Source organism: Girardinichthys multiradiatus, chromosome 23 (genome assembly GCF_021462225.1).
Source record: "Girardinichthys multiradiatus isolate DD_20200921_A chromosome 23, DD_fGirMul_XY1, whole genome shotgun sequence".
NCBI classification, from domain to species: domain Eukaryota; kingdom Metazoa; phylum Chordata; class Actinopteri; order Cyprinodontiformes; family Goodeidae; genus Girardinichthys; species Girardinichthys multiradiatus.
In genome coordinates this window covers 26,516,377-26,538,061 of record NC_061815.1, presented here as the reverse complement: position 1 = coordinate 26,538,061, position 21,685 = coordinate 26,516,377, and the positions used below count along the sequence as shown (strand labels likewise).

Sequence of the window (21,685 nt, the reverse complement as noted above, 5' to 3'; positions counted from 1 at the left end):
AACTGCAACTGTGGGAGTTTTATGTACTTTGAGAAAATGTACTTATGCAAGATAGACATCAGCCTGACCAGGGAAAACCTCAATCTATTCCTCACGATGTGTTACATCTTGTTACCTACGATGCAGTAGGAAGACAATTCAAAGATCAAAAGGAACACCCATAATGCAACTTTAGCCCCCTCACCTCAAACTCATTCAACATTTATAAGGCCCCTCTAAGGGTGGCATTTTCCATTGCTTTGCAATATTTTAGAGAAGAATATATCATCTGGGGTATAAATGAGTTGGAAACTTGTTCAAAACATTGCAATCTGCTGTGAAAAAATTGACTTTATGAAAAAAAAGGAATAATTTTCAAATTTCTTATAAGCAAAACTAAAAACGCCCTAGTAAAAATACAACAATGTGACAATAACCATAAGTGCTTCAGCGAAACAACATAAATCAAAGGGACATTATAGTGGTATTTACAATTTTGTAAAATACTGAATACTTCATTAACTATGCATCCTAAAATTAGAGATGCAAAAGAAGGGGTGATTTAAAAATAAAAACAAATTAAAATCAAATAAAACAGCACTATTTGAGAAAGAAATGGGTCAAGATTTTGTTAAACATAACTCATACTAAAAAAAGTAAATATTTAGATATTTAAATGAAAGCTTTCTGTATTTTAAAGGTGTGTTTTACTCAGATAATAAAGCCAAATAATACCATACACATATTCTCCTAAACATATTAGGGAAATTGCTTAAGACCACACCAAACCAGAGGTCTCCATAAATTGGATTTCAGGACCAAGGACAGAGAAAGAAAGCAGGCACAGAAACACAAGCTGGTACTTTCTATCAAGGAAAATAAAGAAAAAAGCGGGGATAAACTAAGTTAAAAAAAACAAGCAAGATCAATTTATTTATATGGTTGGTGGGGTAAGTTTTTTTGACAATAGATCCATACCTCTGGAGAATCATCACTGCATCCAAACACATCAGCAAACTCGGTTGGACTTTTCTTCAGAGTCTGGTCAGCAGGCAGCGTGTTGTCATTGTAGGATGATACAAACTTAAAGTCACTGGTTCTAGATCCTGTTGTTAGGTAGGCGTCATAATTGTAAGTGCTGCGTAAAGTTCCTGTTCCGTCAACATCTGCGTAATTAGGAGGGAGATAAGCTCCGGGGATGGCTACTGCTCCATCAAACAACAGTCTGGGCTTTCTCCTGCGACAGAACCTCACACCCAGGATGATGATGATGAAGGTCAGGAAGAAGGTGGACACAGAAACCAGAGCAATGATCAGATAAGAGGTCAGTTTGGAGTTCTTCTCATCATAAATAATGTCTTTCAGTTCTGGCACCTCAGCCAAGTTATCAGAAATAAGTAAATACATGGCACAGGTGGCAGACAGAGAGGGCTGTCCATTATCTTTCACTGCAACAATCAGGTTCTGTTTCATGCTGTCAGATTCTGAAATGTCCCGCTGTGTCCTGATCTCTCCACTGTGGAGATCGATACTGAAAAGTCCAGGATCTGTAGCTTTGACTATCTGATAGGACAGCCAGGCGTTCTGTCCAGAGTCTGCGTCCACCGCTATCACTTTGGACACCAGAGACCCTCCATGTGCAGCTTTGGGGACCAGCTCGGTCATGAAGGAGCTGCCCTCCGGGGCGGGGTACAGTATCTGAGGAGAGTTGTCATTCACATCCGATATGAACACACTGACGGTCACGTTGCTGCTGAGTGGAGGAGAACCGTTGTCTCTGGCTATCATATGGACCATAAAACTACTGAACTGTTCATAATCAAACGACCTCACAGCATGGATCACCCCCGTGTCTCCGTTAACAGATAGATAGGAGGACACCGAGGCACCATTCACCTCACCAGGTAACAGAGAATAGATCACTGTACCGTTTTGTCTCCAGTCGGGGTCTCTAGCAGTAACGGAGCATAAAGTGGAGCCAGGTTTGTTATTTTCACTCACATATGCGCTGTAGGACTGTTCCTCAAACACAGGTGGGTTGTCGTTGATGTCAGCTACAGATAACTGAACAGTTTTAGAGGAGGACAGAGGTGGAGAGCCCTCATCAGTGGCAGTGATTGTAATGTTGTAATCAGACACTAGTTCACGGTCCAGCTGTCCTGTGGTCACCAGAGAATAATAGTTTTTAATAGAAGGAACCAACTTAAAAGGGACGTTTTGTTGGATGGAGCAGCGGACGTTTTGATTACTATCTGAATCTGCATCTTGTACATTAACGATGCCCATCTCTGTTTCAGGTGGCACGTTTTCGGGTGCTGGGTTAGAAAGAGACTTTACATAAATCACAGGCGAATTATCATTTATATCGGTGACATCTACAGTTACTTTTGTGTATGATGACAATCCTAAGCCATCTTTTGCTTTTATGCGTAAGTCATAAGTAGCAACAGTTTCAAAATCAATCGCACTAATGAGTTTTAATTCTCCTTTCTTATGATCGATGGCAACCACCTTCTTTACATTCTCCAAAATACGTCCAAAATCATAAGTCACTTCTCCATTCACTCCCTCATTTGCATCAGTTGCGCTCACTGTAACCACTACAATATCTAGAGGAGAGTTTTCAGGCAGACTGGCTTCATAGACGGCCTGACTGAACACTGGGGCGTTATCATTAGCATCCAGCACAGTAACATGTATGACCACAGTACCTGATCTCTGAGGAGATCCACCATCTAAAGCTGTAAGGAGCAAATTAATTTCCTTTTGCTTTTCACGATCAAGCTCTTTATCTAAAACCAGCTCCACTGTGTTTCCATTTGTAGCCAGAATTAAATTTTCGTTCTTTTCGAGGCTGTACTGCTGAACTGAATTTTGTCCTACATCCGCATCATGCGCCTCCTCGATCACAAAGCGAGCTCCCCTCACGGCCGACTCCTGAATTTCAATGATAAAAGATGCTTTGTTAAACTGTAGTGCATTGTCATTAATATCTTGAATATGTAAACTGAAAGGATTCAGTTAGAGAGGATTCTCTAATACGATGTCGCGTTTAATTACACAAGACAGCCGTTCTCCACACAGCTCCTCTCGGTCAATCCTCTCGGAAATAATTAAATCCCCTGTACTTCGATTGATATCACAGTATCGTCTCCGATTCCCTGCAGCATCAACACGCGCATTCCTAGATGATCATTTACCCACGTCCAGGTTCAAATCCTTCGCTATATTTCCGATAGGAGATCCGCGTTTCATTTCCTCCTGCACTGAGTACCTCACGTCTCCTTTCACTCCGCAGCACAACAAAATGAGAAGGAGAAAACAAAATCGACCCTCCATTATGGTAAATAAGAAATGTGTTTCGAACACAAAAGAAGGACTTAGTTAGATTTTAGACAAAATACGGTTTAAAAAAACAGCCTGGATGCGCAGCCCTGCAACTGAAATGTTAGGCTTTCTTTGGACTGAACAACAGAGGGTGGGGAGAAAACCCTTCTCATAGACAGGCAAATAGTGACACCTCGAGAGAATGGAAGAAACAACACTTCTCTCAATATGAATATGTTTGACCGTTCTGTTTCTTTGAATAAATCTCTTCAAACCTATTTTCTTACTGTCATTTGTCCTCTATGTCTGCTTCAAGGCAACACTTCCGACAGAGCTGCTCAAACTTATTTTGGAAGCAATAAGAACTTTGTTGTTTTTTTTTCTGAGTCGCTAAACCTGTATGGTAATCGCTAAGAGCATGTAGATTATTCCATCTGTAAGGTTTACATATACGAAAACTGAGACATGAAAAAATTTATGGACTTTTGCTGATGATTTTTTACCTGGATATCGATTGAAAAGCTTTAAAATAAAACCTTGCTGTCGCTTGGTGGTGTATAAAGTGTCTGAAAGAATATGTAGGTAAATAAGGGAAAAATTGAAGCTTTAGTTTATTCTTCCTAATCTTTATTCATGTCAAGAACACTTCAACTTCTGTAAAATAAAACTTGCAAAACCTAAAAATAAAATAAAGACTATAAATTCTTCATTAATCCAAGTTCCAATAACAAAGTCATGTAAATAACTAATAAAGTATTTTTACTTTTGCTAACAAAGAAGAATAAGATTTGACAAATATATCACATTATGTAAAACCCTAACTAGACCCTGTTTTAGGAAAGACAGTATGGATAAAACTGCAATAACAAGATAAAGAAAATAAACATAAAAGGATGAGGGTTCCATGAGGATGTATGCATTGCAGTCTATAGCAAAAAGTGTGATGTTGTCCAAAGAAAATAAAAGATGAATGTAAAGCCAGTATCATCCTATGGATTTTAAAGTTTGTGTCAATGTTGTGACAAGCTGTCTATACAATGTTCACTCTCAAGCACTTTTATCATATTTTTTACAAAATTCTATGAAGATTTCATATTATCTAAAAAATATCAGAAAACTGCAGTTTGATAGGTACTAAATCAAATTAGTAAAAAAATATACATTTAACATGTATTATTGTAGAAACAACAACTGAGGAATTACTACTTCAGATATGGTCCTACCTCAGGGGAATCATCGCAGACACCAAACACATCAGCAAACTCGGTTGGACTTTTCTTCAGAGTCTGGTCAGCAGGCAGCGTGTTGTCATTGTAGGATGATACAAACTTAAAGTCACTGGTTCTAGATCCTGTTGTCAGGTAGGCGTCATAATTGTAAGTGCTGCGTAAAGTTCCTGTTCCGTCAACATCTGCGTAATTAGGAGGGAGATAAGCTCCGGGGATGGCTACTGCTCCATCAAACAACAGTCTGGGCTTCCTCCTGCGACAGAACCTCACACCCAGGATGATGATGAAGAAGGTCAGGAAGAAGGTGGACACAGAAACCAGAGCAATGATCAGATAAGAAGTCAGTTTGGAGTTCTTCTCATCGTAAGAAATGTCTTTCAGTTCTGGCACCTCAGCCAAGTTATCAGAAATAAGTAAATACATGGCACACGTGGCAGACAGAGAGGGCTGTCCATTATCTTTCACTGCAACAATCAGGTTCTGTTTCATGCTGTCAGATTCTGAAATGTCCCGCTGTGTCCTGATCTCTCCACTGTGGAGATCAATACTGAAAAGTCCAGGATCTGTAGCTTTGACTATCTGATAGGACAGCCAGGCGTTCTGTCCAGAGTCTGCGTCCACCGCTATCACTTTGGACACCAGAGACCCTCCATGTGCAGCTTTGGGGACCAGCTCGGTCATGAAGGAGCTGCCCTCCGGGGCGGGGTACAGTATCTGAGGAGAGTTGTCATTCACATCCGATATGAACACACTGACGGTCACGTTGCTGCTGAGTGGAGGAGAACCGTTGTCTCTGGCCATCATATGGACCTTAAAACTCCTGAACTGTTCATAATCAAACGACCTCACAGCGTGGATCACCCCCGTGTCTCCGTTAACAGATAGATAGGAGGACACCGAGGCACCGTTCACCTCACCAGGTAACAGAGAATAGATCACTGTACCGTTTTGTCTCCAGTCGGGGTCTCTAGCAGTAACGGAGCATAAAGTGGAGCCAGGTTTGTTATTTTCACTCACATATGCGCTGTAGGACTGTTCCTCAAACACAGGTGGGTTGTCGTTGATGTCAGCTACAGATAACTGAACAGTTTTAGAGGAGGACAGAGGTGGAGAGCCCTCATCAGTGGCAGTGATTGTAATGTTGTAATCAGACACTAGTTCACGGTCCAGTTGTCCTGTGGTCACCAGAGAATAATAGTTTTTAATAGAAGGAACCAACTTAAAAGGGACATTTTGCTGGACGGAGCAGCGGACCTGACGGTTGTTCTCAGAGTCTCTGTCCTGCACATTGATGATGCCCACCTCTGTACCAGGTGACACATTCTCAGGTGTGGGAGTGGACAGAGATTTTAAATATATTAATGGTGCGTTGTCATTTACATCAGTGATATCAATAATCACTTTAGCTTCTGAAGACAGCCCGTAACCATCTTTGGCTTCAATCATTAGTTCATATTTCGATCCTTCCTCATAATCTATTTCACCCGCTACAATAATTTCTCCAGTTTTTTCATCAAGTGAAAAAAGCTTTTCTGATTTATCAGAGATTCTGCCAAACTCATATGTCACCTCGCCATTAACACCTTCATCTGCATCTGTTGCGCTTACTTGTATAACTGGAGTTTTTAAAGGAGCATTTTCCGCTAACCTGGCTGTATACACAGCCTCGGTAAACACGGGAGCATTATCATTAGCATCGAGCACAGTGACTTGTATGACAACAATCCCTGATCTCTCCGGAGATCCACCATCTACAGCTGTTAGCAATAATGTTAGTTCTTGCTGCTCCTCTCGGTCTAACTCTTTATCTAAAACGAGCTCTCCGTATTTACTGCCCGCACTTGTTGTCTGAACATTAAACACAAAATGGGAGTTTTGTTGCAGGATGTAGCTTTGAACTGCGTTCTGGCCTATGTCTGCATCGTGAGCTGCATTAATGCGATACCTGGCTCCTTTGTCAGCGGACTCGCTAATTTCCAGCTTCACCGTGTCCTTTTGAAACACTGGGGAATGATCATTTATATCCTGTACTTGAAGGGACAACCGGTGTAGTTCTAGAGGATTTTCTAAAAGCAGGTCAAATTTGAGAACACATGTTGGATTTTGTCCACAGTGCTCCTCTCTGTCTATTCTTCCCGCGACCAATAAATCTCTGTTTCTCAGGTCAACTCTGATATACTCCTTCTCGCTTCCTTCCATTTCAACACGGGCATTACGAGCATATATTTCTTGCGATCCCAGTCCTAAATCCTTGGCGATATTTCCGATAACAGATCCGGGCTTCAGCTCCTCCTGAACGGAGTAGGTCAGTTCTCCCCGTGTGCAGTGTACCACATAAAAGACAAAGAGGAGACCGTAGATCTCGGGAAAAAATCCTTCATGCGCCATCACCAGACACTACAATAATCAATCTAACAAGGTGGGTTTCCAGCAATAAAACAATTATTTTCGAGCACGATTTCAGCATTCCCTGCGTTTTGCTCCAGCTTTAGAAAAAAGAGAATGAACACCTCCCAGTCCTCAAAATGTATCGAGTGCAAAACATACTCCGCGTTTCAACGCGTTGCTGGTCTATAGTGACACCTTGGGTATAAATATAACATAACAAGTCAACGAACATTTTTAAAATTACGACACATCTTTCGACAAGAAAATGATTCCAAAAATTCGTACATCATTTTAACACTGCATTATTGTTCAAGTAAAATTGAACATTTCTTCGGTGTCATTCCAGTAAAGGATCATATATTTGTTAAAACTTTTGAATATAGATAATTTCCTCTTAGCAATAACGGGTGAAGCATTTCCAGTTGTTAAAAAGGGGATCTGAAAACCTCACGTTTCTTCCCGTAGTTATCTTTTTTTTTCCCTCTTTCTGTCTAAATATTTATCCAATCACCTTTCAATGAAGCATGCTGGGATATGTGTGCTTTTAGTGAAGGCATTTAGAATCACCGAAGGCGAGGAAAAAATATTATGTGGTCATTTTCACGTCAGTTCCGTATTTCGGTTGATGAAAGTCTAAACTCCTTTCAATAATTGCTATACTATTGTCAATGGAAAATAACAAACATAGCTCAGAGTAAGAAACAACTGTAAGATTTGTTTCCCTTTTTAGTGAGATAAACCTGAAAATACAACTTCCTCAATATATGATTTGGAACCATGAAAAAATCTAATCATATTCCACTTGATTATTATTAACGTAAAGCTTATTTGAAGAACCACATCTCGTATTGTATGATCAATTTCGTTCATCTGAAAAGAAAATATGAAACAAACTACAAAGTAAATGTTTTGAAAGATGCAAAATATTTGGGTTATTCCTAGGCTTCAATGGTTAGATCAGAAGTTATTTTCAGCACCAGGGACAGAGACCTATAAACAAAGCCCCTATTTCACTTGGAGAGAAAGGGAAATCAGAGAAACTTATGAGCCAGCATTTGGGAAATATCAAATACCTTTGTTATAGGACAATCTAACAGCTGCAGGTCTTATCAGAACCAAATTTGCCTTTTTTAGAATTATTCAGAGAAAGATAGTCACCGCCGCAGTAAATGAAATCAAAACACAAAGTGTAATTTCAATAAAAAGCATACATTTAAAACTATTTCTAAAGATGGTCAAAACAGTCTTGTAACATATAAATTTAGAACATTTACAAACTGTGTAAGCCATAAAAGTTTAAAATCGTGACTGGATAATTTTGTCACAAGGATAATCTAAACATGAATCAATGGGTTATTATGACTATTTCCTGGATGTAGAACAAAATCACAAAAATGAGCTAAATCTTCCAAACACAGAAATAAAGTGCTGATTTAGGTTTTCGATGAAGCATAACGCAGATGAATGCTTTCAAGAGAATTGGCTGTTAAAAAATGCAAGTTTATGGGACGATTTTTTAAAGAAAATATCTAAACCATGAGTCTCTAGTTCTAGTGCTGTAACTTTAGATGCATTCCTGCTTCCACACAGCTGAATAAAATAGTTGGAAAACCTCTGCAGAATGCCATGAACCTTGGCACAGGTCTGCTAATATGCCACTGAGTTGGTTCAAGTGTGTTGAAACAGGGACACATCTAAAAAAGGTCGTCTGAAGAAAAGAACACAAGGTTATCCTCTAACAAATTATGAAACAAAAATTAATAAATGTATATGTAACAAACACGTTCAAGCAAGGAAGATCGATTATAGGTATTAGTGTGAAGAAAAGTGTGGTGATAAAACGGCAAAAAACATAGGAACTATGCAAATATAGATATGACAACAAAAAGGCATCAGAACACAGGAAATGAGGAGAAACGATTAAACCAAATGAAGCAAAATGGTTTTAAAGCTATAATGGAAAGTTTATAAAATCAGGCGTCTTGTTACCTCAGGAAAGTCATTGTTGTCTCCAAACAGATCAGCAAACTCTGTAGGACTTTTCTTCAGAGTCTGGTCAGCAGGCAGCGTGTTGTCATTGTAGGATGACACAAACTTAAAGTCACTGGTTCTAGATCCTGTTGTCAGGTAGGCGTCATAATTGTAAGTGCTGCGTAAAGTTCCTGTTCCATCAACATCTGCGTAATTAGGAGGGAGATAAGCTCCGGGGATAGCTACTGCTCCATCAAACAACAGTCTGGGCTTTCTCCTGCGACAGAACCTCACACCCAGGATGATGATGATGAAGGTCAGGAAGAAGGTGGACACAGAAACCAGAGCAATGATCAGATAAGAGGTCAGTTTGGAGTTCTTCTCATCATAAGAAATGTCTTTCAGTTCTGGCACCTCAGCCAAGTTATCAGAAATAAGTAAATACATGGCACAGGTGGCAGACAGAGAGGGCTGTCCGTTATCTTTCACTGCAACAATCAGGTTCTGTTTCATGCTGTCAGATTCTGAAATGTCCCGCTGTGTCCTGATCTCTCCACTGTGGAGATCGATACTGAAAAGTCCAGGATCTGTAGCTTTGACTATCTGATAGGACAGCCAGGCGTTCTGTCCAGAGTCTGCGTCCACCGCTATCACTTTGGACACCAGAGACCCTCCATGTGCAGCTTTGGGGACCAGCTCGGTCATGAAGGAGCTGCCCTCCAGGGCGGGGTACAGTATCTGAGGAGAGTTGTCATTCACATCCGATATAAACACACTGACGGTCACGTTGCTGCTGAGTGGAGGAGAACCGTTGTCTCTGGCCATCACATGGACCTTAAAACTCCTGAACTGTTCATAATCAAACGACCTCACAGCGTGGATCACCCCCGTGTCTCCGTTAACAGATAGATAGGAGGACACCGAGGCACCGTTCACCTCACCAGGTAACAGAGAATAGATCACTGTACCGTTTTGTCTCCAATCGGGGTCTCTAGCAGTAACGGAGCATAAAGTGGATCCAGGTTTGTTATTTTCACTCACATATGCGCTGTAGGACTGTTCCTCAAACACAGGTGGGTTGTCGTTGATGTCAGCTACAGATAACTGAACAGTTTTAGAGGAGGACAGAGGTGGAGAGCCCTCATCAGTGGCAGTGATTGTAATGTTGTAATCAGACACTAGTTCACGGTCCAGTTGTCCTGTGGTCACCAGAGAATAATAGTTTTTAATAGAAGGAACCAACTTAAAAGGGACATTTTGCTGGATGGAGCAGCGGACCTGACGGTTGTTCTCAGAGTCTCTGTCCTGCACATTGATGATGCCCACCTCTGTACCAGGTGACACATTCTCAGGTGTGGGAGTGGACAGAGATTTTAAATATATTAATGGGGCGTTGTCATTTACATCAGTGATATCAATAATCACTTTAGCTTCTGAAGACAGCCCGTAACCATCTTTGGCTTCAATCATTAGTTCATATTTCGATCCTTCCTCATAATCTATTTCACCCGCTACAATAATTTCTCCAGTTTTTTCATCAAGTGAAAAAAGCTTTTCTGATTTATCAGAGATTCTGCCAAACTCATATGTCACCTCGCCATTAACACCTTCATCTGCATCTGTTGCGCTTACTTGTATAACTGGAGTTTTTAAAGGAGCATTTTCCGCTAACCTGGCTGTATACACAGCCTCGGTAAACACGGGAGCATTATCATTAGCATCGAGCACAGTGACTTGTATGACAACAGTCCCTGATCTCTCCGGAGATCCACCATCTACAGCTGTTAGCAATAATGTTAGTTCTTGCTGCTCCTCTCGGTCTAACTCTTTATCTAAAACGAGCTCTCCGTATTTACTGCCCGCACTTGTTGTCTGAACATTAAACACAAAATGGGAGTTTTGTTGCAGGATGTAGCTTTGAACTGCGTTCTGGCCTATGTCTGCATCGTGAGCTGCATTAATGCGATACCTGGCTCCTTTGTCAGCGGACTCACGGATTTCCAGCTTCACCGTGTCCTTTTGAAACACTGGGGAATGATCATTTATATCCTGTACTTGAAGGGACAACCGGTGTAGTTCTAGAGGATTTTCTAAAAGCAGGTCAAATTTGAGAACACAGGTTGGATTTTGTCCACAGTGCTCCTCTCTGTCTATTCTTCCCGCGACCAATAAATCTCTGTTTCTCAGGTCAACTCTGATATACTCCTTCTCGCTTCCTTCCATTTCAACACGGGCATTACGAGCATATATTTCTTGCGATCCCAGTCCTAAATCCTTGGCGATATTTCCGATAACAGATCCGGGCTTCAGCTCCTCCTGAACGGAGTAGGTCAGTTCTCCCCGTGTGCAGTGTACCACATAAAAGACAAAGAGGAGACCGTAGATCTCGGGAAAAAATCCTTCATGCGCCATCGCCAGACACTACAATAATCAATCTAACAAGGTGGGTTTCCAGCAATAAAACAATTATTTTCGAGCACGATTTCTGCATTCCCTGCGTTTTGCTCCAGCTTTAGAAAAAAGAGAATGAACACCTCCCAGTCCTCAAAATGTATCGAGTGCAAAACATACTCCGCGTTTCAACGCGTTGCTGGTCTATAGTGACACCTTGGGTATAAATATAACATAACAAGTCAACGAACATTTTTTAAATTACGACACATCTTTCGACAAGAAAATGATTCCAAAAATTCGTACATCATTTTAACACTGCATTATTGTTCAAGTAAAATTGAACATTTCTTCGGTGTCATTCCAGTAAAGGATCATATATTTGTTAAAACTTTTGAATATAGATAATTTCCTCTTAGCAATAACGGGTGAAGCATTTCCAGTTGTTAAAAAGGGGATCTGAAAACCTCACGTTTCTTCCCGTAGTTATCTTTTTTTTTTCCTCTTTCTGTCTAAATATTTATCCAATCACCTTTCAATGAAGCATGCTGGGATATGTGTGCTTTTAGTGAAGACATTTAGAATCACCGAAGGCGAGAAAAAAATATTATGTGGTCATTTTCACGTCAGTTCCGTATTTCGGTTGATGAAAGTCTAAACTCCTTTCAATAATTGCTATACTATTGTCAATGGAAAATAACAAACATAGCTCAGAGTAAGAAACAACTGTAAGATTTGTTTCCCTTTTTAGTGAGATAAACCTGAAAATACAACTTCCTCAATATATGATTTGGAACCATGAAAAAATCTAATCATATTCCACTTGATTATTATTAACGTAAAGCTTATTTGAAGAACCATATCTCGTATTGTATGATCAATTTCGTTCATCTGAAAAGAAAATATGAAACAAACTACAAAGTAAATGTTTTGAAAGATGCAAAATATTTGGGTTATTCCTAGGCTTCAAATGGTTAGATCAGAAGTTATTTTCAGCACCAGGGACAGAGACCTATAAACAAAGCCCCTATTTCACTTGGAGAGAAAGGGAAATCAGAGAAACTTATGAGCCAGCATTTGGGAAATATCAAATACCTTTGTTATAGGACAATCTAACAGCTGCAGGTCTTATCAGAACCAAATTTGCCTTTTTTAGAATTATTCAGAGAAAGATAGTCACCGCCGCAGTAAATGAAATCAAAACACAAAGTGTAATTTCAATAAAAAGCATACATTTAAAACTATTTCTAAAGATGGTCAAAACAGTCTTGTAACATATAAATTTAGAACATTTACAAACTGTGTAAGCCATAAAAGTTTAAAATCGTGACTGGATAATTTTGTCACAAGGATAATCTAAACATGAATCAATGGGTTATTATGACTATTTCCTGGATGTAGAACAAAATCACAAAAATGAGCTAAATCTTCCAAACACAGAAATAAAGTGCTGATTTAGGTTTTCGATGAAGCATAACGCAGATGAATGCTTTCAAGAGAATTGGCTGTTAAAAAATGCAAGTTTATGGGACGATTTTTTAAAGAAAATATCTAAACCAGGAGTCTCTAGTTCTAGTGCTGTAACTTTAGATGCATTCCTGCTCCCACACAGCTGAATAAAATAGTTGGAAAACCTCTGCAGAATGCCATGAAGCTTGGCACAGGTCTGCTAATATGCCACTGAGTTGGTTCAAGTGTGTTGAAACAGGGACACATCTAAAAAAGGTCGTCTGAAGAAAAGAACACAAGGTTATCCTCTAACAAAATGTGAAAAAAAATTAATAAATGTATATGTAACAAACACGTTCAAGCAAGGAAGATCGATTATAGGTATTAGTGTGAAGAAAAGTGTGGTGATAAAACGGCAAAAAACATAGGAACTATGCAAATATAGATATGACAACAAAAAGGCCTCAGAACACAGGAAATGAGGAGAAACGATTAAAACACAAAAAGCAAAATGGTTTTAAAGCTATAATGGAAAGTTTATTAAATCAGGTGTCTTGTTACCTCAGGAAAGTCATTGTTGTCTCCAAACAGATCAGCAAACTCTGTAGGACTTTTCTTCAGAGTCTGGTCAGCAGGCAGCGTGTTGTCATTGTAGGATGACACAAACTTAAAGTCACTGGTTCTAGATCCTGTTGTCAGGTAGGCGTCATAATTGTAAGTGCTGCGTAAAGTTCCTGTTCCATCAACATCTGCGTAATTAGGAGGGAGATAAGCTCCGGGGATGGCTACTGCTCCATCAAACAACAGTCTGGGCTTTCTCCTGCGACAGAATCTCACACCCAGGATGATGATGATGAAGGTCAGGAAGAAGGTGGACACAGAAACCAGAGCAATGATCAGATAAGAGGTCAGTTTGGAGTTCTTCTCATCATAAGAAATGTCTTTCAGTTCTGGCACCTCAGCCAAGTTATCAGAAATAAGTAAATACATGGCACAGGTGGCAGACAGAGAGGGCTGTCCATTATCTTTCACTGCAACAATCAGGTTCTGTTTCATGCTGTCAGATTCTGAAATGTCCCGCTGTGTCCTGATCTCTCCACTGTGGAGATCGATACTGAAAAGTCCAGGATCTGTAGCTTTGACTATCTGATAGGACAGCCAGGCGTTCTGTCCAGAGTCTGCGTCCACCGCTATCACTTTGGACACCAGAGACCCTCCATGTGCAGCTTTGGGGACCAGCTCGGTCATGAAGGAGCTGCCCTCCGGGGCGGGGTACAGTATCTGAGGAGAGTTGTCATTCACATCCGATATGAACACACTGACGGTCACGTTGCTGCTGAGTGGAGGAGAACCGTTGTCTCTGGCCATCATATGGACCTTAAAACTCCTGAACAGTTCATAATCAAACGACCTCACAGCGTGGATCACCCCCGTGTCTCCGTTAACAGATAGATAGGAGGACACCGAGGCACCGTTCACCTCACCAGGTAACAGAGAATAGATCACTGTACCGTTTTGTCTCCAGTCAGGGTCTCTAGCAGTAACGGAACATAAAGTGGAGCCAGGTTTGTTATTTTCACTCACATATGCGCTGTAGGACTGTTCCTCAAACACAGGTGGGTTGTCGTTGATGTCAGCTACAGATAACTGAACAGTTTTAGAGGAGGACAGAGGTGGAGAGCCCTCATCAGTGGCAGTGATTGTAATGTTGTAATCAGACACTAGTTCACGGTCCAGTTGTCCTGTGGTCACCAGAGAATAATAGTTTTTAATAGAAGGAACCAACTTAAAAGGGACATTTTGCTGGACGGAGCAGCGGACCTGACGGTTGTTCTCAGAGTCTCTGTCCTGCACATTGATGATGCCCACCTCTGTACCAGGTGACACATTCTCAGGTGTGGGAGTGGACAGAGATTTTAAATATATTAATGGTGCGTTGTCATTTACATCAGTGATATCAATAATCACTTTAGCTTCTGAAGACAGCCCGTAACCATCTTTGGCTTCAATCATTAGTTCATATTTCGATCCTTCCTCATAATCTATTTCACCCGCTACAACAATTTCTCCAGTTTTTTCATCAAGTGAAAAAAGCTTTTCTGATTTATCAGAGATTCTGCCAAACTCATATGTCACCTCGCCATTAACACCTTCATCTGCATCTGTTGCGCTTACTTGTATAACTGGAGTTTTTAAAGGAGCATTTTCCGCTAACCTGGCTGTATACACAGCCTCGGTAAACACGGGAGCATTATCATTAGCATCGAGCACAGTGACTTGTATGACAACAGTCCCTGATCTCTCCGGAGATCCACCATCTACAGCTGTTAGCAATAATGTTAGTTCTTGCTGCTCCTCTCGGTCTAACTCTTTATCTAAAACCAGCTCTCCGTATTTACTGCCCGCACTTGTTGTCTGAACATTAAACACAAAATGGGAGTTTTGTTGCAGGATGTAGCTTTGAACTGCGTTCTGGCCTATGTCTGCATCGTGAGCTGCATTAATGCGATACCTGGCTCCTTTGACAGCGGACTCGCTAATTTCCAGCTTCACCGTGTCCTTTTGAAACACTGGGGAATGATCATTTATATCCTGTACTTGAAGGGACAACCGGTGTAGTTCTAGAGGATTTTCTAAAAGCAGGTCAAATTTGAGAACACAGGTTGGATTTTGTCCACAGTGCTCCTCTCTGTCTATTCTTCCCGCGACCAATAAATCTCTGTTTCTCAGGTCAACTCTGATATACTCCTTCTCGCTTCCTTCCATTTCAACACGGGCATTACGAGCATATATTTCTTGCGATCCCAGTCCTAAATCCTTGGCGATATTTCCGATAACAGATCCGGGCTTCAGCTCCTCCTGAACGGAGTAGGTCAGTTCTCCCCGTGTGCAGTGTACCACATAAAAGACAAAGAGGAGACCGTAGATCTCGGGAAAAAATCCTTCATGCGCCATCGCCAGACACTACAATAATCAATCTAATAAGGTGGGTTTCCAGCAATAAAACAATTATTTTCGAGCACGATTTCAGCATTCCCTGCGTTTTGCTCCAGCTTTAGAAAAAAGAGAATGAACACCTCCCAGTCCTCAAAATGTATCGAGTGCAAAACATACTCCGCGTTTCAACGCGTTGCTGGTCTATAGTGACACCTTGGGTATAAATATAACATAACAAGTCAACGAACATTTTTTAAATTACGACACATCTTTCGACAAGAAAATGATTCCAAAAATTCGTACATCATTTTAACACTGCATTATTGTTCAAGTAAAATTGAACATTTCTTCGGTGTCATTCCAGTAAAGGATCATATATTTGTTAAAACTTTTGAATATAGATAATTTCCTCTTAGCAATAACGGGTGAAGCATTTCCAGTTGTTAAAAAGGGGATCTGAAAACCTCACGTTTCTTCCCGTAGTTATCTTTTTTTTTTCCTCTTTCTGTCTAAATATTTATCCAATCACCTTTCAATGAAGCATGCTGGGATATGTGTGCTTTTAGTGAAGACATTTAGAATCACCGAAGGCGAGGAAAAAATATTATGTGGTCATTTTCACGTCAGTTCCGTATTTCGGTTGATGAAAGTCTAAACTCCTTTCAATAATTGCTATACTATTGTCAATGGAAAATAACAAACATAGCTCAGAGTAAGAAACAACTGTAAGATTTGTTTCCCTTTTTAGTGAGATAAACCTGAAAATACAACTTCCTCAATATATGATTTGGAACCATGAAAAAATCTAATCATATTACACTTGATTATTATTAACGTAAAGCTTATTTGAAGAACCACATCTCGTATTGTATGATCAATTTCGTTCATCTGAAAAGAAAATATGAAACAAACTACAAAGTAAATGTTTTGAAAGATGCAAAATATTTGGGTTATTCCTAGGCTTCAAATGGTTAGATCAGAAGTTATTTTCAGCACCAGGGACAGAGACCTATAAACAAAGCCCCTATTTCACTTGGAGAGAAAGGGAAATCAGAGAAACTTATGAGCCAGCATTTGGGAAATATCAAATACCTTTGTTATAGGACAATCTAACAGCTGCAGGTCTTATCAGAACCAAATTTGCCTTTTTTAGAATTATTCAGAGAAAGATAGTCACCGCCGCAGTAAATGAAATCAAAACACAAAGTGTAATTTCAATAAAAAGCATACATTTAAAACTATTTCTAAAGATGGTCAAAACAGTCTTGTAACATATAAATTTAGAACATTTACAAACTGTGTAAGCCATAAAAGTTTAAAATCGTGACTGGATAATTTTGTCACAAGGATAATCTAAACATGAATCAATGGGTTATTATGACTATTTCCTGGATGTAGAACAAAATCACAAAAATGAACTAAATCTTCCAAACACAGAAATAAAGTGCTGATTTAGGTTTTCGATAAAGCATAACGCAGATGAATGCTTTCAAGAGAATTGGCTGTTAAAAAATGCAAGTTTATGGGACGATTTTTTAAAGAAAATATCTAAACCAGGAGTCTCTAGTTCTAGTGCTGTAACTTTAGATGCATTCCTGCTCCCACACAGCTGAATAAAATAGTTGGAAAACCTCTGCAGAATGCCATGAACCTTGGCACAGGTCTGCTAATATGCCACTGAGTTGGTTCAAGTGTGTTGAAACAGGGACACATCTAAAAAAGGTCGTCTGAAGAAAAGAACACAAGGTTATCCTCTAACAAAATATGAAAAAAAATTAATAAATGTATATGTAACAAACACGTTCAAGCAAGGAAGATCGATTATAGGTATTAGTGTGAAGAAAAGTGTGGTGATAAAACGGCAAAAAACATAGGAACTATGCAAATATAGATATGACAACAAAAAGGCCTCAGAACACAGGAAATGAGGAGAAACGATTAAAACACAAAAAGCAAAATGGTTTTAAAGCTATAATGGAAAGTTTATTAAATCAGGTGTCTTGTTACCTCAGGAAAGTCATTGTTGTCTCCAAACAGATCAGCAAACTCTGTAGGACTTTTCTTCAGAGTCTGGTCAGCAGGCAGCGTGTTGTCATTGTAGGATGATACAAACTTAAAGTCACTGGTTCTAGATCCTGTTGTCAGGTAGGCGTCATAATTGTAAGTGCTGCGTAAAGTTCCTGTTCCGTCAACATCTGCGTAATTAGGAGGGAGATAAGCTCCGGGGATGGCTACTGCTCCATCAAACAACAGTCTGGGCTTTCTCCTGCGACAGAACCTCACACCCAGGATGATGATGATGAAGGTCAGGAAGAAGGTGGACACAGAAACCAGAGCAATGATCAGATAAGAGGTCAGTTTGGAGTTCTTCTCATCATAAGAAATGTCTTTCAGCTCTGGCACCTCAGCCAAGTTATCAGAAATAAGTAAATACATGGCACAGGTGGCAGAAAGAGAGGGCTGTCCATTATCTTTCACTGCAACAATCAGGTTCTGTTTCATGCTGTCAGATTCTGAAATGTCCCGCTGTGTCCTGATCTCTCCACTGTGGAGACCAATACTGAAAAGTCCAGGATCTGTAGCTTTGACTATCTGATAGGACAGCCAGGCGTTCTGTCCAGAGTCTGCGTCCACCGCTATCACTTTGGACACCAGAGACCCTCCATGTGCAGCTTTGGGGACCAGCTCGGTCATGAAGGAGCTGCCCTCCGGGGCGGGGTACAGTATCTGAGGAGAGTTGTCATTCACATCCGATATGAACACACTGACGGTCACGTTGCTGCTGAGTGGAGGAGAACCGTTGTCTCTGGCCATCATATGGACCTTAAAACTCCTGAACTGTTCATAATCAAACGACCTCACAGCGTGGATCACCCCTGTGTCTCCGTTAACAGATAGATAGGAGGACACCGAGGCACTGTTCACCTCACCAGGTAACAGAGAATAGATCACTGTACCGTTTTGTCTCCAGTCGGGGTCTCTAGCAGTAACGGAGCATAAAGTGGAGCCAGGTTTGTTATTTTCACTCACATATGCGCTGTAGGACTGTTCCTCAAACACAGGTGGGTTGTCGTTGATGTCAGCTACAGATAACTGAACAGTTTTAGAGGAGGACAGAGGTGGAGAGCCCTCATCAGTGGCAGTGATTGTAATGTTGTAATCAGACACTAGTTCACGGTCCAGCTGTCCTGTGGTCACCAGAGAATAATAGTTTTTAATAGAAGGAACCAACTTAAAAGGGACGTTTTGCTGGATGGAGCAGCGGACCTGTCCATTTTTCTCAGAGTCTCTGTCCTGCACGTTAATGATGCCCACCTCTGTACCAGGTGACACATTCTCAGGTATGGGGGTAGACAAGGATGTTATATCTACAATTGGGGCGTTGTCATTTACATCAGTGATTTCAATAATGACCTTTGTTTCTGAAGAAAGGCCGTAACCATCTTTAGCTTCAACAAAAACCTCAAATCTCGATCTGTCTTCATAATCAATGTTTCCTGTAACAATCATCTCTCCTGTTTTCGAATCAAGGAAGAATAAAGTCTGAGATTTATCAGAGATTCTGCTAAATTCATATATAACCTCACCATTGATACCGTCATCTTTATCTGCTGCACTTACTGTGATAACTGGAGTTTTTAGGGGAGAGTTTTCAGGCAGCCTGGCTGTGTACACATCCTCGGTAAACACCGGAGCATTATCATTAGCATCGAGCACAGTAACATGTATGACAACAGTCCCTGATCTCTGAGGAGATCCGCCATCTACAGCTGTTAGCATTATTTTTAGAGCTTGTTGCTCCTCTCGGTCTAACTCTTTATCTAAAACCAGCTCTCCATATTTTCTTCCACCGCTTGTCTGGATGTTAAGCACAAAATTGGGGTTTTGCTGAAGAATGTAGCTTTGGACGGTGTTCTGGCCTATGTCTGCATCATGCGCAGCATTAATGCGATACCTGGCTCCTTTGTCAGTTGACTCCCTGATTTCTAGCTTAATAATATCCTTTGGGAAGATCGGTTCGTTGTCATTTATATCCTGAACTTGAAGAGACAACCGGTGCAGCTCCAGAGGATTTTCCAACAGGAGGTCGAATTTCAGAACACAAGTCGGCTTTTCTCCACAATGTTCCTCTCTGTCTATTCTTCCCGTAACAAATACATCTCCGTTTCTCATGTTAATTCCGATAACCTCTTTGTCAGCTCCTTCCATTTTAGCCCGTATTTTACGAGCAGATAATCTGCCCAGCTCCAGTCCCAGATCTTGGGCGATATTTCCGATAACAGACCCGCGTTTCAGCTCCTCCTGGACAGAATACATCAGATCTCCATGAGCATACTGCACCAGAACAAAGAAAAATATAACGCCGTGCCATCGTAGAACCAGATGCATATTTATCCTCGCCAAATTGGTCTAGAAATGCTATGCCGTCTATGTTGAAGGTTAATATCCTTGCTGATAACGTTATTTACCACTCTCGTCCACGGATTCCCGTATTATAACGAACAGAGAGGTTCAGTCCGACAGCGAGTGGTGTGCAAAAGGAGTGGAACAGCATTTAAATACAAAGCGGGTCTATAGTGACACCGTGAGTGTAAATGATATTATAACAAGTTATCAGAAAGTGCAGATTATTGTTTTCACACTTTCTAACATTACAATTTGAAGCAAAAACGTCCCTCAGTGTTGCTATGTAATGTTTTATAATTGTATAAAAAAGATGAATGATCAAAATGTTTAAGCCTTATTGTAAACCGTATCTTGTATATATATTTCTCAATTTCTGGCCACGAATCATCCTCAGTATCATTTCTGAAATACTCCATGTTTGCACTAGAAAACCCGTTATTTCCATCATAAACGTCTTTTTACTATACTGATCATATTCCTATTTTGTTGTTGTTGTTTTTATTTGGTCCTGAAGCAATACATAATTCCTGTGCAGCATTCTCTAAATTCAGGCCAGGCTAATCACAAAATTAAACAAAACCCTAATAAATAACCACCGCAGGTGTGCAGTTTAAGCAGCGCAAAAATTAATCATTTCAAAATGTCAGCAAGTGGGGAAAAAAATAAATAAATTAACATGATGGAAGCAATTTGATCAAAAGAGCCATTGTTCAATATGCTGCATTGCACCCTGAGCACTAAATATCATCAGATGTTTCAACTGTGGAATTATATTTCAAATAAAACAGTATGTAAACGTAAAATTGGATTACCAAAAAACGAGACATACACAGATCGATTAACTAACTAACTAACCAACAAAACTTAGCTACTAAAGAAATTATAGGATGCGCATAGAAGCAAGGGTTAGATTACTTGTAAAACTGCATGTGCGAGGCGACAAATTTAAATAGCAAAAACAGTGTGAGCTTGTTTTCAGGACCAAGGACAGTAAAACAGACACTAAACAGGCTACTATTCGACTGTAAGGACAAAAGCAGCCACAAATGCCTTCTAGTAAAATAGTAATACTAATAAATTACTGCGTGACAAACAGAAAATGCTGTTTCAATTAGTAACATAAAAGAAGGATATTATAACACTCCATGTGGTAAAACATTCATGTTGTTTCACATCCCACCTGTGTGTAATTGAAATAGCTTGCAAAGAAAATATTCACATAATATTTTTAATAACTTCAGTATTAAACCACAAAGTAACAAGTGAGAGAATAAAAAAAAAAAGTCAAGGGATTTTATGACATAATACCTGAAGTCTGAACATTTGATTATAACAAGGGAATCAGTTCCTTACAAAATATAGTTATCAATGTCTCCAAATCCGTCTATTCAGAAAAATCACGAAAGACCAAAGAGTCTGACCAGAGCCTGGTAAACTATTAACTGTGTACGATGAGACTGTGTGCTTCAGCAACAAGGAAGGCAAAAAAGGTACCCTCCAAATACAATAGCTAAAACAAATTTTAAGAGGATAATATGCAGGTACAGATGCTACAAAAGACGAAAACGAACCACTTGATGTGTAAAACAACAACAAATGAAAAACCA

At 40.0% G+C, this 21,685-nt stretch overlaps 3 protein-coding genes and 1 pseudogene across 17 annotated transcripts in view; all 4 read right to left on the bottom strand.

The window, feature by feature from the left end:
* LOC124860211 (protocadherin gamma-C5-like) overlaps positions 1 to 21,685 on the bottom strand; it is a 295,710-nt gene that overhangs the window by 213,387 nt on the left and 60,638 nt on the right. For 2 of the 15 annotated variants that reach the window (XM_047353285.1, XM_047353309.1), the window contains exon 1: positions 8,913 to 11,417. The exons of the other annotated variants lie outside the window; for them this stretch is intronic. In XM_047353285.1, the coding sequence (XP_047209241.1) occupies positions 8,913 to 11,306 (2,394 nt within the window). In that variant the 5' untranslated portion in view covers positions 11,307 to 11,417. Of the gene's footprint in view, positions 1 to 8,912; positions 11,418 to 21,685 lie in introns of those variants that run through there. 15 annotated transcript variants of the gene reach the window in all.
* Positions 870 to 3,318, bottom strand: LOC124860727 (annotated as a pseudogene).
* LOC124860226 (protocadherin gamma-A12-like) lies at positions 13,253 to 15,831 on the bottom strand. The gene has a single exon (XM_047353337.1). It carries the CDS (start codon positions 15,687 to 15,689, stop codon positions 13,275 to 13,277), a length of 2,415 nt encoding a protein of 804 aa, XP_047209293.1. The 5' UTR covers positions 15,690 to 15,831; the 3' UTR covers positions 13,253 to 13,274.
* LOC124860227 (protocadherin gamma-A12-like) lies at positions 17,636 to 20,136 on the bottom strand. Its single transcript, XM_047353338.1, has one exon. The coding sequence runs from the start codon at positions 20,058 to 20,060 to the stop codon at positions 17,658 to 17,660; it is 2,403 nt and encodes an 800-aa protein (XP_047209294.1). The 5' UTR covers positions 20,061 to 20,136; the 3' UTR covers positions 17,636 to 17,657.